The sequence below is a fragment of the Sebastes umbrosus genome, chromosome 6 (genome assembly GCF_015220745.1).
Source record: "Sebastes umbrosus isolate fSebUmb1 chromosome 6, fSebUmb1.pri, whole genome shotgun sequence".
Lineage (NCBI taxonomy): Eukaryota > Metazoa > Chordata > Actinopteri > Perciformes > Sebastidae > Sebastes > Sebastes umbrosus.
Genome location: NC_051274.1, coordinates 9,308,798 through 9,326,181, shown reverse-complemented (window position 1 = coordinate 9,326,181; position 17,384 = coordinate 9,308,798). Strand labels below are relative to the sequence as shown.

At 41.9% G+C, this 17,384-nt stretch overlaps 1 protein-coding gene across 5 annotated transcripts in view; it reads right to left on the bottom strand.

Annotated features, from left to right (window-relative positions):
- Positions 1-16,946, bottom strand: part of myt1b (myelin transcription factor 1b) — a 119,364-nt gene extending 102,418 nt beyond the window's left edge. For 2 of the 5 annotated variants that reach the window (XM_037773705.1, XM_037773710.1), the window contains exon 1: positions 15,265-15,375. In XM_037773705.1, the coding sequence (XP_037629633.1) occupies positions 15,265-15,370 (106 nt within the window). In that variant the 5' untranslated portion in view covers positions 15,371-15,375. Of the gene's footprint in view, positions 1-15,264; positions 15,381-16,881 lie in introns of those variants that run through there. The other 3 variants (XM_037773711.1, XM_037773707.1, XM_037773706.1) reach the window with 2 other exon arrangements.
- Between the last annotated feature and the right edge of the window lie 438 nt (positions 16,947-17,384).

Sequence of the window (17,384 nt, the reverse complement as noted above, 5' to 3'; positions counted from 1 at the left end):
GACATTTTTTATTGTCACTCTGTGTGATTCCTTGGGATGTCACGAGAACCGATACTTCGGTAACCAGGTCGATGCCTACAGTACCACGGACGGCCAGGAGCTCCCGCACCTCAAAGTCTAGCCACATATCCGCGTTGTTCTCGTCCGTCGTTCACCTCCAATCTATGTGAAATCATTGCTGCTGCCGTCCCACCGTTTATTTGAGCTACTTGTGACAGTTACGTCACGACTGTGCGTCTCCATTTGCAACCAAATAGATTTGTCCCACCCCGGTTGTTAGCGACCCTGGTGCGTGCCGTTCACATTAAAATCGACCCTGGTCCGACCCACCTCTCGACCTGGGAGAGTCAGTCAATGCGGGTTAACCCTTTCAGACACACAATCAACACTGGTTCAACTCTGGTTAAGCCCTCGGTGTGAAAGGGGTGTCACACAAACTTATGCAAACAGATTTACTTCTGTTCACATTAATGTTTAAATTATGAATCATTCTGTTCATTTAGTTTCAAAGATTCATAGTCACAGACTATGTACTGTAGTTCATTAACTTTTTCCTAAGCTAAGCAATCGCTTCATCGTTCAAGTGCACTTCAGTATGTACAGCAGTCAGTGAACGCATTACCGTTCATACCGCTGTGACATTTCACTTTGAGTGTCATTTTGTTCAGCTCAGTTTAAAGATTCGTAGTCAAAGACTATGAAGTTCGTTCAATTACTTTCTAGCCTAAGCGACTCTATCACCACTCAAAAGTACTTCAGTACGCACAACAGAGACAGTGTGTCTACACAGGAGGCGTTTCAGCCACGTTTTTCAGTCCTCCGTATAATGGAACAAATAAACTTCTTTTTTAATCAATCTAGTCGTCTACACAGGCCGCATAACAGCTCTCATTTCCCGCTCGTGAACGCAGCCTGAGGCAAATAATTTAGGTTTTTAAGTCTATTTTCTTCCATTTTATACATGTAACTATACAGTGATTGTGTATTGGGCTCTAAGTGCTGCTAAAACACGGGTGACCTACAACTCAGTACTGTGCCTGAACGATTCCTGTGTAGACACAGATGGAGCACTGAAGCTGCTGCTGCTCGCACCTCCTGTGTAGACACAGTGTAAGTGAACGCATCATTGTCCAAACTGAAATTTAGTATGTACAAACAGGAAATGAACGCATCACCATTCAAAAGCAGTTCGGTATGCACAACAGTAAGTGAAGGCATCATCGTTCAAATGCAATGCAACTGCTAAAAGCTGCCGATTTGTTCCGTAACAATGGTGACTCGGCATAGTCGGTTCAGTTGGAAGATTCAGCGTTAAAGATTTATTCGTATATTTACAAAACACCTCTAGTTCACGAGTGTGTGTGTGTGTGGAAGTGGAAGTGGATGTGTGTAAGAAGTCAAAGCATTATTGTCGCTATGAGAACCACAGGCCTGGATGAACACATACAAACACAGTGCAACAGATCTTGCACAAATTAACATGCAAACAAATGTATGCAACACAAAAGAACGAACAAACAGAAACTTTAAAAAACAAACAAATAAGATCTCCCAAATGTTTCTGTAGATTCTGTAGACAACATGATCCCTGTTGGTTTATTTGGCTTATTGAGGCCTCTGTGCATGAAGCCCGTGCTCTAAGCCTTTCCGATATATGTGATAATGGGATTCATTGCTTCCCCTCCCCTTTCCCCTCTTTCCTCTCCTCTCCCTCCTCATGTCCTGCACGCCATCCATTTGAAAAGGAAGGCATCGCATTTAAATTACGCAGGCAGTTTACTGTAAGAGTCCACCAGGGAAATCGAAGAAGAGACAGAAAGAGAAAAGGGGAGAAGGAGGGGGTGTAAAACAGAGTTATGGGAAATAGCATAGGATGGAAGGCAAAGTACACAGAAAGATGGGGAAGATAGAGACGGGGATGGTGGGAAGACGTGGAGTGGGTGAGCTAGTGATGGAGAGAGAGAGAGAGGCCAGGAAGTGAAAGTGAGCTCACTGTCTATCCTTTGTCCTTGATCTGTGTTTTGTTGTTGAAGATGGAAGAATCCATTTGCCAACTCTCTCTCTCTCTCTCTCTCTCTCTCTCTTCTTCCTCTGTCTCTATCCATTCTCTCTCTCCATGTTGTTTCTGTTGACCATGCTGACCACCGTCCTCTCCTCCTCTCTCCACTGATGGATGACAAACAAGCCCAGGCAATCCCAGAATGCTCTTTGTCATCCCTGCAGCGGAGGACTGGTGCGTTTGGCTATTTGCATGCAAATAGAGGCCCCCCCCTCCATCCCGCACACGCACACGCACACGCACACGCACACGCACACGCACACGCACACGCACACTCACACACACACACACACACACACACACACACACACACACACACACACACACACACTTATGCACACCTTCGCCCTCCTCTCATTCATTTTGTCCTGCATTGTGTTTCAGAAGTGTACTTACTGGAGTGTGTGTGTGTGTGTTGGGGGGGTATTATATTATGGGGTTCCCCCTGACTGCAGCCACATTATACTGCACTGAATGATGAGACAACCCATATTCACTACACTGTAACATATGTATTACCATACTTACAGCAGCTTTGGAAACAGACATTTTTTTATTGTGTTATATTTGGATTAGATTTATTTTCTTGGGCAATTTATTCTACAGAATAAAACCCATAATGGCAAAGCAAAATGTATCAAAAAGCAAAAATAAAGTATTCAGATTTTGTTTTTCTGTACTTCACGGTTCCAAAATGTTGGTACCCGAACATGATGCGCATACATTTTTTAAAAGAGACCCGATCCGAATTGCACAGTCAGGCCCGATTCAAAATGTGGTCGACCCGAACAGACCCCGATAGAGATAGAACATCAACACCTGCAGCAGCATGATGGCTATCAATAAACAATCAGCCGCAGGCAGAAAGAGCAGTAATATAATTATAATAATATCCTAAGGATGCATGTAAAGTCACAAAAAATTATTCCAAAAGTACTTTGTAGGATTTGTTACATTTACATTGTTCAAAGACTAATCTATAGAAATTATTTAAAGTCCTATTTTTCCTTCCTGCACCAACAATAACACATGCTGTATCCAACTGGTCTAGATAGACAGAAAGTCAAAATCATTTCAAACCAATATAACATCTGTTAATCAAATTCCCCAAAAAATGTAGGAGTGTCATTTAATAACATAAATTAACATAAGCAGCCCTGGAACATGGTAAACATTATTTCCTCAAAACATCTGTATGTTAAAGGTCATATTGATTAAAATTTCTATGTAGACGAATAATTAAAAAAAAACATCCACAGAGCTTTTTTGGCACCAGAGAAAGGTGAAAGCTGAATAAAAGTATGGCTTTTCCTAAAAAAAAATATTCTGATTGTGAATTACATTTAAAAAAAATCCAATAGTAATGTTTTGTTTATCGTTGTGGAAGATATCTGACGTTCGGTTCCCACTTCTAACAAGGCTTATGAACCAATAGTATAATGATGTTGGTATCATGTACTATCTCTGTCATCAGTGATTAAGTTCCCAGTTAGTGTGGTGGAACCGGATGAATGACTGAGTTTGACTCTGGTGTCTCCATCAGGCTGCAGAATAAGAGAATATTCACTGTGGCAACAAGTGACAACTGACATTAGCACACATTAGCTGTCGTAGCCTAATCGTACGAACAACAATAACTCATAAAATTACAATTCTAGCCAATAACAGCTACAATCCCTGAGGAGCTACGTTAGCATCTTAGCATTAATGGCAGTTGCGTCCAGTTACCAGTTAACATTATTATTAATGTTAACTGGTAACTGGTTAATTATTAGTTCCCTCAAACAAAGATGCACATCAGAGGGGATTTAAGGCCGACTGAGTTGGTGATTGTTGGCTTTAGTGAGTTTTATTTTGTTTCTGTCGAGTTTGAATGAAGTGTATTTTACGATGCTCCGCTGCTAGAACAGCTGATGTCCAATTCTCTCTGACCAATGAGTGGTTTGCAGTGATTTAACTCCACTTTCTAGTATCGGCTCAGCTCGTTTGGAACCTCGACCAAGGTGGTACCAAAAATAAAGTACCAGGCACCAGCTCTACTATCCAGAACTTCTCCTAATGGAGAACCAAAAAAAGAGCAGTGGAAATGCAGCATTAGGCACCGCTTTGTTTTGTTACTGTAGTCCTGTAGTGTGTTAGTGACACACCAGTCAACACATACAGAAATACCAACGGTGTTTCGATCGAGAATCAATTTTGGATCGAATTGTGACCCCAAGAATCAAAATCGAATTGAATCGTGACATAAAGAAAGCTTCACACCCCTAAGGGATAGCTGCCTATATCCTCTTCTTGTTTTGGTAAAGGTTGACGTGCTTCCTTTGTGCCGTAAATCTTCATTTCGTTTTATAACACACTACAAAAATGTGTTCATGTGTGTATTCATCATTCATTAACTATTAATACACCAGTTATGGTTGTTTCATAGGAAAAGTTAAAAATTAATAATAAAATGAATTAATAAAAATGCTCTTATGTCTTCTTGAAACTGCATTATAGTGTGTTATAAACCATTTATTACATATTAGATACCGTTTACAATTTGCTAAAAAAAAAGCCTCATAAATGTGTGTACAGCCTTCTTTGGCATCTTTCCCTTAACATCCTCTGCACTGAACTTGCTCATTACTCTCTTTCAATGTGTGTGCATTGACAATGATAGGCAGCTTAACTCGCAATGTTACAGTGGCATAAAGAGGGTGTCTATTTTGCACTAGGCTCCCTATAATTCCTGGTTGATATAGAAGAGCTTACTTCTTGTTTCCTTTTAGATCCTCATTTCAAAAAACAGATCATAGTTCTCACCAACAGAACTCAGTCAGTTAGCATCTGAATCACTTTTCAGCCAGCTCACCCGTATAGACTGAATAAAAATATGGACGTATAGTCTCCGTGACATCACTCAAAGGTTTCTGAAGAGCGGTTGTGGGTGGCACCAGTCGTCGTCATATTGGCATTAATGACACAGCCTAATTCCCATCTAATCCAATAATGGGCAAAGAGGTGGATTGTCGGCTTACATGGGGGTCTATGTAATTTAGATTGACTTGCTTTTGGAGCCAGCCTCAAGTGGCCGTTCATAGAACTGCAGTTCCTGGCACTTCAGCATTGGCTTCATTTCTCAGCACCGAAGGTTGCCGCTGGCGCTCACCACAGGGTTATGCCGTTTCTCCTTTCATTTTTTGTCTTATATACAGATGACTGTTATAGTAAATATAAAAATTACCATCTTGTAAGATTTGCTGACGACAGTGTTATCATGTCTCTTCTCAGTCAGTCAGTCAGTCAGATAATGCAAGAGTACTGTATGTGGACTGATCCTCTAGCTGTTACCACGTTTCTGGCTGCTGGCTCTATAGCTTCATATTCACTGCATCAGTGTGGTATCAATCTTCTCATCCAACTCTCAACAAGAAAGTGAATATTTCCCAAAGTGTCAAATTATTCCTTTTAAAATTGCTGAAAAATCCACACATGTAGATAGAAAAATAAGTTTTTCGTTCACTTAGGACCTCTGTTGCCCCTTCTTCGCCTCCTTCTCCTCCCTCTCCTCCTTCCTTCAAACCATTACTGGGGCACAAACAGGCCATTATGCCAGACACGCAGACATGATTCCTCCCCATCTCTCTCCCTCCCCTCTCTCTCTGTCTCTCTCTCATACAAACACACAGCACACAGCCCCGCTGCTTCCTCTCCCTGTGAATGAAAGAGGAAGTGCAGAGGAGACTGAAGTGTAAAGAGTCCTCTGTCTCCTCCGTCTCTCTCAGACAGGAGTGACACCACAGCCGACAACAACAACAACAACAACGACAGTGACAAGCGGCGCTGCCGAATTATTCATGAGGACTGAAGAACGCAACCGCAAAAGGAGCTCAGTGTCTGCGAAACTCACTCACTCTGCAGCTTGCGTGTTTTCAAAGTCATCCCGTTCATGAGTTACAACCCCAAACTTACACCCTCCAAGAGGACATTTCCCTCTCAATGGCGCCCACCTGGTCTGAGAAAGGAAGGCAGCAAACTAAAGATTCAAGTATCAAAGTGCCTATTCTCTAACTTGGTTGAAAAGTTTGGAGTTTGTTACAAGCGGCGCTCTGTTGCAAAACAAGACAACTTTGTGTGACACCTGAGCTCATACAAAGCGGCTGTTAAAACACTGTGTGCTGGTGGGAGATGCGCTTCACATCCATAATGAGGAGATAAACAAATTTTGTCTCGAGTCTTTAGACTCAGTGAGACTTTGTGAAAGTTCGCAAAACAATATTTTTCCACAGAAACAGAGAAGACTGTGCTCATACAAAAACACCCACTATCTCTCATCTTCGAAAGGCAACTGAAAAATCCCTTATCGGAAAACTGCATTTAAATGACTTGTGAGTGCTCTCATTATGCTTCAGTGATTTATGTTTGATTCTTGAAGAAACGTTTCAGTGTTTTGCTGACTGGGCCTTAAAAAGCTAAGGGCCTCAGCGCGGTCAGCAGGGCAGGCTCTTTATGGCTGGCACGTTAGGAAAATAAGTTTGTACTGTTCTTTTTAGAGGAAATTAATTCCACCCAAACTCTCTGCACTGTAAACTATCTAATGAAGGTAAAACAAAAAATCCCCCAATAAAAATGATTACCCTTATTTCAGTGCAAAAAACACCAGAGCCAGTAAATTACTTGTGTTTAAATTCAAATCATTGCAGACAGTAACTCACCTCTAGCATCACCATAAATTCAAAGTTTTTACTTATGAAGTGAAGTATATCAACATCTACAAGATGGATTTGCAGACTTCTGTCCAGACATTAATGGTTCCCACAGAATGAATCCTACTAACTTCTCCTCTAGTGCCACCATGAGGTTGACATTTGTGGCTTTGAGTGAAACGTCTCGAGAACTATTGGATGGATTGTGATGGATTTGGTACACACATATTCATGCCCCCTTCAGGGTGAATTTGTAATAACTGTGGTGATCCCTTGACCTTTCATTTACCGCCATAATCAGCTCAAAATTATTTTTTTTTTCCCAATTTGTCTAGCCTATTGAATTATGACCAAATGCCTGCAAACTTAAAGCTAGGGTTGGTAATGTTGCAAAGCCAGCAGGAGTACGTTAGATAACTACGCTTTAAAAAATATACACAGGCACAGGCAGAGTGCACGCAGGCAGGTAGGTAGACAAGCAGGTAGCCCGTCCAATCATCACATCCGGGCCGAATGAAATGACTGGATGGGCTTCTTACAGTCCTGCAACAGCCACAGATACCAGATTTTTTTTTTTTTTTTTGCCAGAGCATTTGATTTATTGATTGCTGTCTGGATGACATGAGAATTTCAACAAATATGACAAAACATATTTTTGAAGAACATTACCAACCCTAGACTCAATGACATCGGCATCAGCTGTACTTTGTGTTCACTGCTAATGCTAGCATGCTGATGGTGAACATACGTATTTGCTAAACATCAGCACACTGTCACTGTGAGCATGCTGACGTTAGCAATAAGTACAGCCTCCCAGAGCTGCTATCATAGCTGTAGACTCTTTGTCTTATTATACATAGTTACTTTTACTTTTACTGAGTTACTTTATGAGACCAGCACCCTGCATGATATTTTCGGAATTCATTTTGTACTAAAAAGACTTTAGAGAATATCCACTTGACTTGTCCAACTCATACTAAGCCTCATATTTACTTTGGCTGAACTTGGAAATTAGTTTCTGCACAGAACAAGGACTGTGGATTTTGTCCCCTCCATCTCTTATATTGAATCAGTCTAAGAATAGATCTCTTTATCATGGGCAACGTGGGCAGGAGGAACAATTACAACTACCAAAACCATGTACATTTGGGTATGTCAGGATTGTATTACGATACCCTTGAAAAAAAGTAAACCTATAAGAGTCAGTTCAGTGCTCAAACTGAGCATGTTTCTCTGGATTTAAATACCAGGGTTCAGGGGCTGTATATCTCAGAGTCCCTGCCACGGTGCACCACGCTGGGGGCGCGACTTCCCTGAAGCTCCCTGGAGGCCCCACGGGGTTGGATCTGATGAATGTGGGTCACAGGGAGCTCCCTCCGTATGTGTGTGTGTGTGTGTGTGTGTGTGTGTGCACAAGTATGAGCGTGTGTGTGTGTGTGTGTGTGTTTGAGACAGTCCACACTCAGACAGCCTTTGGGGTAATAATGAGGAATAGACCTATTTCTCAAAGCAGGCAGTGGAGCGTAAAGAGGACGCATACAAACACATGAAACATGAACACCCGACCACACATGCGCCTGAAACCGGCAGTCACACACACACACACACACATGCACACGTGTAACAGCGTATAAAGACACATCCGTACAAAAAGATCTGAATTCTCAAAATATCAAAATGCACTTTGGGAAAGGAAGCCGTTCCACTTCACAGATGACGCAGCAAACACAAAAAACACACAGCGGATCTACGATGCATATTGTGTAACACCGACAACAGTGCCCTGCTGAGCTGCTTGCAGCGCACTTCCACTGTGTTTGCTGCCTCTACCATCCTGCCTCGTGGATCCCTGTGACTGAGCCATGAATACTGCATGGCTTTCCTGAAAGCACAGGGCCCTGTGGAACTAGCAGGCAAAGTGTACGGGTTCCTCTGCAGGTCACTGTGCCACACTGTCTCCGCTCTGTATTTACTCCACATGAACCTGACTGTGGGTGTGTACTATGTCTATGTGTGGGTGGATGGGTGGGCCGGGGTGAGAGAGAGTGTTTATGTTTGTATGCAAGAAGGTGATGTTTGGTGTGTATGAGCGTGTGTATGCGCATATTTATGTGTTCATGTGAGAATCTGGTTTTGTGTGTGTGTGTGTGTTTATGTGTGTATGGGGCGTAGAGGCACACAAGCATAGAGAGTGTTTGTGTGCACATGAAGGTGAACGTGCATCTATACTTATAGGTGTGTTTATGGTTGTTTTATGAACCTGGGGATTCAAGTGTGTGTGTGTGTGCGTGTGTGTGTGTGTGTGTGTGTGTGTGTGTGTGTGTGTGTGTGTGTGTGTGTGTGTGTGTGTGTGTGCGTGTGTGTGTGTGTGTGTGCGTGTGTGTGCGTGTGTGTGTGTGTGTGTGTGTGTGTGTGTGTGTGTGTGTGTGTGTGTGTGTGTGTGTGCGTGTGTGTGCGTGTGTGTGTGTGTGTTTGTGTGTCTTTGAGGTGAAATAATATTCTTTTCCTGGTAATGTCACATGTTTGCCTGCACGGACAAATGCTCAGACTGCATGGAGAATGTATTCAGTGTACCAGAAGAATCATGATGTCTCACACTGGGCAGGGGGTGGGGGAAGGGTGTGTGTGTGTGTGTGTGTGTGTGTGTGTATGTGTGTGTGTGTGCGTGTGTGTGTGTGCGTACATGTGTGAGAGACAAAGATGACCAAACACTAGCTACAGACAATATGTGCGCCACATTTCCCATTTCCTTGTTGTTAAGGGGGGGCTGCAGCTCTTTCAGTGATAATAGCAGGGAATGCAGGGAATGGCGAAGGTGATTCAATAAACAACCCAGATGCTTCATTCTGAAACGGAAAACACACACACACACACACAATATAGGTGCACAATGAAAACCTCCTTTGCAGAACTTGACATATGGCGCACACAATTTCCCTCTCAATTTCAGATCCAACTCCCACAGACGTACTTGCACGCTGGCAAATTGCCCTCCCCCCCCCTCCTTCCCCCCCCCCCCCCCCCCCCCCCCCCACCCCCCCTTCCCCTCCCCTTTCTTCTCCCTCCTACTGCTCCTCTTTCCTCATCTCCCCATCTCTTCACCCCCCCTGCCCCCCCCCCTCCCAATTCACTCCTCTTTCTGAAAGTCATCTGCTCGCTAAGCAGTAAGCAACATCGCGGGCCGCTTGCAGAAATGAGAGTATACAAATGATTTGTGGCACAGGCGTCCCCACTGGCGCCAGCCTAGATGGCTGTGAGGGGGAGGAGGATGGGGTGGGGGGGGTCCAGGGCGGGGGGATAATGTCACTTTCACCTTGTGTTTCTCTAGCAGGCCCATGATGATCATTTTTTCCCATTTTCATCGCAAATTTGTTTCAGGCAAGGGCTAGCGAGGGAAGAGAGAGAGAGCATGAGGGAGAGATGGTGGGTGAAAGCAAGCCCCCTTATGCTTTGCTGATTGGAGAGAGAGGGAGAGAGAGAGAGGGAAAGAGGGGAGGGTATATATAAGGGGGGATGGAGCAAAAAGGAGAGAGGTGGGGGGAGCATCTGCACAGTGACCTTTTTCTGATCCAATCTCACTGATGAATCCTAATGAAGGATTTAATAAAATCACAGTTTACAATCTGTCTCTGCATCAAAGCGTGCAATCCAATTCAAAACACAGGCCCATCTACATTTCCAATATTGTTGCAAACCCATCAACCCCACCAAGCCCATCCCTGAAAAATAAGTGGGCACACATTTGTGTGTGTGTGTGTGTGTGTGTGTGTGTGTGTGTGTATGTGTGTGTGTGTGTGCGAGTGTGTGTGTGTGTGTGTGTGTGTGTGTGTTTGTGTGTGTGAGAAATGGAGAGAGTGAGAGAGGGAGAGAGAGAAATTGGCCGGGCTGGAGAGTGAGCGGCTGGCACATTTGTTCCAGCTGTAGCCTAATGTCACAACTCGTCATATTCATTTGGCCTTCTAATGAGGCTAAAGTCAACAAGGTGCAGCGTACATGAGTGGAATCGCTGCTGCAGCTCACGGCTAAATGAACACAGAGAAGTAGACAAGAGAGTAAAAGACACAAAGGACATGATGCTGAGAGAGAGAGCATAACATGGGAATCATTTCAAACTTGATAATGCACAGGCCACGCACACACACGCGCACACTTCATACACATCGTCGTAAGATTGCACTGACATTTCCCTGAAATGAAAAGGGCACACCTGTTACACTGTCAGTTGGCTCTGAGTCTGCAGAGTAAACAAGACAGATGGCCGGATCAATGCAACCGTTTGAATGTCTGTAAGTTGATGCAGTGAATTGAAGAGGAGAGGGACGATTGCTGGAAAGCAAAACACCGGAAGAAACTGTGCAAAACTCAGCAAATACTTTGCAACAGTGACATCTGCTGGTAAGAAGTTATAATAGCAATACTCCCAACATCACAGCTTTTTAGCACAGACCATACTACAGAGCCAAACTAACAATTCTACCAAACATATACAAAATAATCAGAATTTAGCTGATGAAAAATAAGTTTGAACATCTCCCTATAAAGTCATAAAGTGTAAAAAAAAAAAAAAAAAAGGGGGATATCCACGGATTTAACTACACATGAAGTTTAGTTTTCTTGTCACAAGAAGTGGCCTATCATACGGCCTGTGAAAACAGCTGTCTCTGTGCATCTGGAGGAGCTTTCTGAACTAACTAACTAAATAACCCTGATGATGTAATAAAAAAGTATAAATAAATAAAAGTAGTATGTGCCTGAGTTACAAACTGAAGGTGTGAGGCTTGACAGAAGTGCTTATTTTGTGGCAGAGAGGATATAATAAAGGATGCCATTGAGTTGCATTTTGGGAAGTGTAGGATCCTTTGTGTTAACAGCTGCATACTACAGACTAAAGACAAAATGAATATCCTTTTTTTTTTTTAAGAATAACTTATCCATTGTAATAACCTGGCTTGCCCTGCAAACTAGTGATGACCACATGTTTTTCTACACCCTTATGCCGGAGTGATTTCAGTGAAACCACTACTTTAACAAAAATAGTAAAAAGTAGAACACAGAAGTTGCTGGTCTACCGCCGCCTCGATTGGTTACTTTGCTTGTGTTGAGGAGTCTGATGGCTTTAAAAAGAGCAGTATAGACAATAGCTTCAGTTCCCTGTCTGATGGCAAGGTGAAGTGGTAAAAATAATAGTCAAATTAATATACAGTTAAGCTGATATTGATTTTTTTTTAAGGTGGCTACAATATGTTTTGATGCCCCCTGTCCACAGGAGTACATTGCTTTGCAAACTATCTCTTGAAGACAGAGAAAACCCAAAGGTCGTAAGTCAAGTAGGCTAACAAAATAAATAGAGAAATAAAGGTGAAACTGTTTACGGTAAAGCAGGGCCTAGAATAATAGTAGTAGTACAAAGTAAAAAATTGGGAAGCTAACACAGTTTAAAAGTTATTTAAAGCCAACGGGCTAGCCCGATCACATCAGACAGAAAACAAGGTCCATCACCAAAGACAGAACACATGCAAAACAACCAGAAAACAAAATACCCATGCATCATTATCGCATGTAAACTGGTAACATTGTACCAGGCTGTAGCTGAAGATATTCCCCATGTTATCATACACATCACCACCGTCACCAGACCCCTTACCAAGAAATGAAATTACCAAGATTGCAATGCTTCAATGTTGTGATATGTTATTGATCCCTGTAGTCAAATAGTCTTTGCATTTGCCCCCCACTCCCACACCCCAACGGTTGAAGAGGAACTCACAACACCACCCCTACATCTGCACACAGTGTGTTAATGAATAACATGACTCCACCTGCACTGTATCCACTAAAATGGGATCAAAGCCGCACTACCAATTCCACATTATAGATCAGTGGTACCTCTGAGGAATAGCTGCATTGATTGGATATGAGATCTAATGTCTGACTGCTGCCTGCATCTGAACAGCTGTAATTTCTCTCTGATTAGACTTCAGATTGCAATTACTTTCTGTATCGACAACACATGTTAATGAGACTGTTTGTGCCAGAATCCCAATCTACATGAACTGCACTGTGAGCATATACAGTTTAAAACGGATGTTTAGGTGAGGTGTATGCTCTGTGGGTGTGTGTGTGTGTATGCGTGTGTGTGTGTCTCCAGAAGGCCCGAGTTGATCAGAGTAAGGAGCGACAGCTGTGCTACAAATCAGAGCCCATTTACTGGTGACAGAGTCATTAAAGCCTGCTCATCTCATAAAACACAATGCACATGGTCAAATACCATTCACTCCATTCACGCTCATAACTCAGTCTATTGGGCACACACACACACACACACACACATCGTCACACACGCTAACACACACAGAGGCACACGCACACTCGCAGATGCACATAACACACAATCTCTCGCAAAGCTAAACCGAGTGTGTCAATTGGAAGGACTATAGGGGGCGGTTTCCTGTGAGTGTGTGTGTGTGTGTGTGTCGTTTGTGAATCCATAATAAGTAGGGTGATAACGACACTGAGGTAAAGATGGATATTTGCTAAAAGCACAGCAGCAGTAAACACTGCCACACTTTGTCCAAGGGGCTGTTTTACGATAAGTGCACACTACAAAACACATACTACTATATTCTCTCTTCTTCTTCTTCTTCTTCTTCTTCTTCTTCTCTCTTTCAGTAGCACAAATACACAAAATATATGTAGATTAATGCAAATCTACTGCATGGATAAAATAAATACACATAGACGCTTGATTTTTCCTTTCATACACACCTCGCTGCATTCCTTCACAGCCATTCTCCTGCCACTGCCAACAGCCTCTCTCCTCTAGACTTCATCTATGAAAACATCATAATAAAATATACTATACTTGTATGATATAATTGATGAAGCAAAAGCAGAGTCCATATCGACTCATTTTCTACGGAAAAAAATATTTATACCATTGCCGGGTATATAGTTAATGAATTACTTGATATATGCTACAAAGGCAACATCTTTTGTTTTTTCATCACATTGACACCGAGGACACCGAGTACCACCTGGTGCTGAAGGAGAACGTGGGTCAGCCTTCCCCTTCACAGAGTGATACACCGCGTTACAACGTGCTATCTGAGGATTAATGTGCCATAGGCGGGCACTGGGGTGTAAAATCGGCCATGTGTGAGCTTGCAGCAACACCTGGGCAGTGAGTCGGTGCAGCAGTACGGAGAGAAATCTGTGTCAAAAGTTGTGATGTGTTTTCATGCAGGGTTTATATAATAGTAAACTAAACCTGAAACTAAAATGAAAATAAGCAGTGAAAAATGGTTTTAGTAAACTGAAACTAAATAAAAACTATTTAACATTTAAGGAAAACTAAAGTGATACAATATTGTCTGGGTAAAAAATTAATACAAATGTAATAAATATGAGCGTAAATTCATTTCAGTTTTAGTTTTTTAGCTATAATATATCACTACCTTTCTGTCAACTCTCATGACATTGAACCACAGAAACTGAATGACCTTCCAGGAGATGGCGCCAAAAACAAACCAAAACTAAATATATAAAGAAAAGTCCCCTTTCTGAAAATAATAAATAAACTAAAACTAAACTAAAATGAAATTGAAAAGTCAAAACTAAAATCAAATCAAAACTATTATTACCTTGGTTTCATGATCTGCAAATAAAAAAAAAGAATTTGAAAATGTCTATATGGGAATACAATTCTACAATTCTACTATTTCATTTAGCAGACGCTTTTTTATTTTTTGTTCCAACTAATCGCCGTCGTTCTGCATAATAATTAGCTAGCATTTGTTTGTTGCACTTTTGGTGTTTTTCGGAATAACAATGGGCCGCCCCCTTCTCAACACCCAATAGTGTTGGACAAACAATACTACCTCAACAACCAAACTATATGTGGCTTGAGATCGCCCAGCAGCTGGGATACGATGAAGATGGTGATGTAGCTGATGTGCACTTGCAAAATGTTATATGTTGGTCACGGAACGGGGCTAGCAACAACAGCTAACGTTAGCGTTTAGCATCATATTTGGGATCCGATTAGTTTTTGTATTGTGTAGCTAACGTTTGTCCCTTAGACACTCTCTGTCTGGATAGGTTGTGGTTGTGTGGAGTGGACACTGGCACTATTTAGGAGGAAACTCATTGGGCCTCATTGAGGAAAATGGAACACAGCAACATGGATAATACGGTGTGCATAGTTGTCAATGCAGAAAATCTGCATGCAAATTTTCCGCAATCCTGCACCGCGTTTTCACATGGCACTGGTGAGAAACGGCTTTTACAGGCAGTTTTCTGTCACCAGAAAGCTCATTACACCTTACAACTATTTAGTGGGGAAATGTACAAGAGCCAGACGAAGCATGGGAATCATTATAGACTGATCTGTACATTGTGGTTCTACAGTAATATGGCGTTGTATGAAGGTCAAATGGTGAGAGGAGGGAAGAGTAAACACACAACCTCTCAAAAACACACACAAACACAGATTTCCTAACAGTTAGACATTTGTCCTACCTTTCTCAGAGAATTCACCATCCTTCATGGCCTGGTCACGGTCAGAGCGTGAGAGCACAGCTATTGATGACCCATTGACCTTGAGATGAAGAATTCGGCTATACATCACCATGTGCCTGAAGAGGAAATAAAAAAAAATCAGGGTTTCTTCTACCATCCGCCACAGTGTAGCCATCTTCTTGACAAATTAAATTACATTTCACTAGTTGTGTCATTATAGAAAAGTAGTTGAACAAACTTTTAATGCAAAAAGTGTAAAACTGTACGTGACTTAGAAAGAATTATCTTCAACACTTCACTTTAAGTCCGCCTAGTATTTATAAGCAGCAAACAAACATCTAATTAACGGTTTATAACTCACTGTAATGGATTTGTAAGCAGATTTAAGTGTTTATTAATGCATTTGTCCACAATTACAACTCCTACTGAGGGAATAGAAAAGTAGAGGCTGCTGTATAAACAGATAATGAATGGCAATACAGTAAAATACAGCTGAACTATAAAATGTCTTCACAGAAGTTACAATTCTTGACAAATCCTGTACATTGATACACACTCTAGAAACGTCCTTGTATCTGCTTATAATTCCATTATAGTGTGTTTTTATATTATATATTATATTCTAAAGGGGACTTAAACTGACTGAAGTGTAAAGTTTATATACAGTAAGTGACATGAAGGAAAAAAAAACACTTACCTCTTCTGACAAAAGCTTTGAATAAACGTCCACTTAAAAGTTAGAATCTGACTTTAAAAACAAAATGTTCTGTGCAACTTTTCTTCGAAAACTTTTAGCTATACCTCCTCATAAAGTTCTCTGAACTTGCAAATAACTGCAGAGCTGAACACCCGCAGGACAGGAATAAAAAAGTTCCTCTTTTCTTAAAGAATGCTGTCGGAGAGGTTTTGTTGACACTTGAGCATTCAGGAAAAGGAAAAGTCACAATGCTATCCTTTCAGGGGGTGAGAGGGTGAGCAAAACAAGGGGGTCACACACACCAAACTATAGCTGGGGGGCTCAAACTCCACTGAGCATGTGCCACGAGAACATACATTATACATTTATTTTGAACAGTTGTCTTCAGTGTATTCTACAGGAAGAGCATTAGCATTAATTAATGCATCATTATCTTTTTAGGGTTTAAAGTGAAAAAGTCACATTTACAGCAGAAAAGTGTCTCCCATTTAAAAGAAATTAAATAAGCAGCCATAGTGGTCTGTCAGGAAAAAGTTCAAAGTAAATGTAGCATACTGTTGTGCCCCAGGCAACTCCAGTAGTCCCACACACAGTTCCCCATTGTCCCGCCTTGTGACTCTATTAGTGTGTCTCCTCTCAGCCTACTACTTTCACATCACTGTTTTCTTCAGGGAGCTGGCCACACCAAAAGCAACGCAGTGGCAAAAAGTCACAAGACGCGCATGAGGCAAGGTTCAAAATCTCTCTCTCTCTCTCTCTCAAAAAAAAAAGTCATTACAAATGGATAATCCCAGAAAATGTGTGAATGGAGCTATTCTCCACTCGTAATGGCATGAGATCCACAACATACATTTGTTCCCAGCCTGTAAAAATAAAACAGCAGTAGGCCTACGGCAAGTAACCCAACTATAAACTCTCACCTGGAATTTGTCAGTTGAAGTTCGTTGGACGCTGGAGGAGGTGAAGACAGGTGGGGAACTACGGTGGTTTCCCTAAACAAACAGACACAGGAGAGCACCTGCAATTCAAATACATGTTGGCATGTAAAACGAAACTCTGTCATGTCTCCAAAACCTCCATTTGCCTGCATTTGAATGGGGCAAAGGGACTTCAAAATGGTCTGTGTAAGTCACTGTGGGGTCCTTGAATCTAATAAACAATAATGAAAATAAAATGACTTTGTTCATCAACAAATGATGACGAGTCAGTTGATTTTATTTCACTGGCTACACATCATTCAGGCAAAACGCGGCTGTGACGCAGACTGTGCTGCCAGCTGTCTGTTGTTGAACTCACTTTTGCAAACATTTACAGTAAACAGGAGGTGGTTCAACCTGTTTCATTTTGATCAAAGCTCTCTCATTGTAGAAGAAAATGTCTGCCCTCGTGTGGACAGAGGACCTAAATGCATCATCTGGGGAAA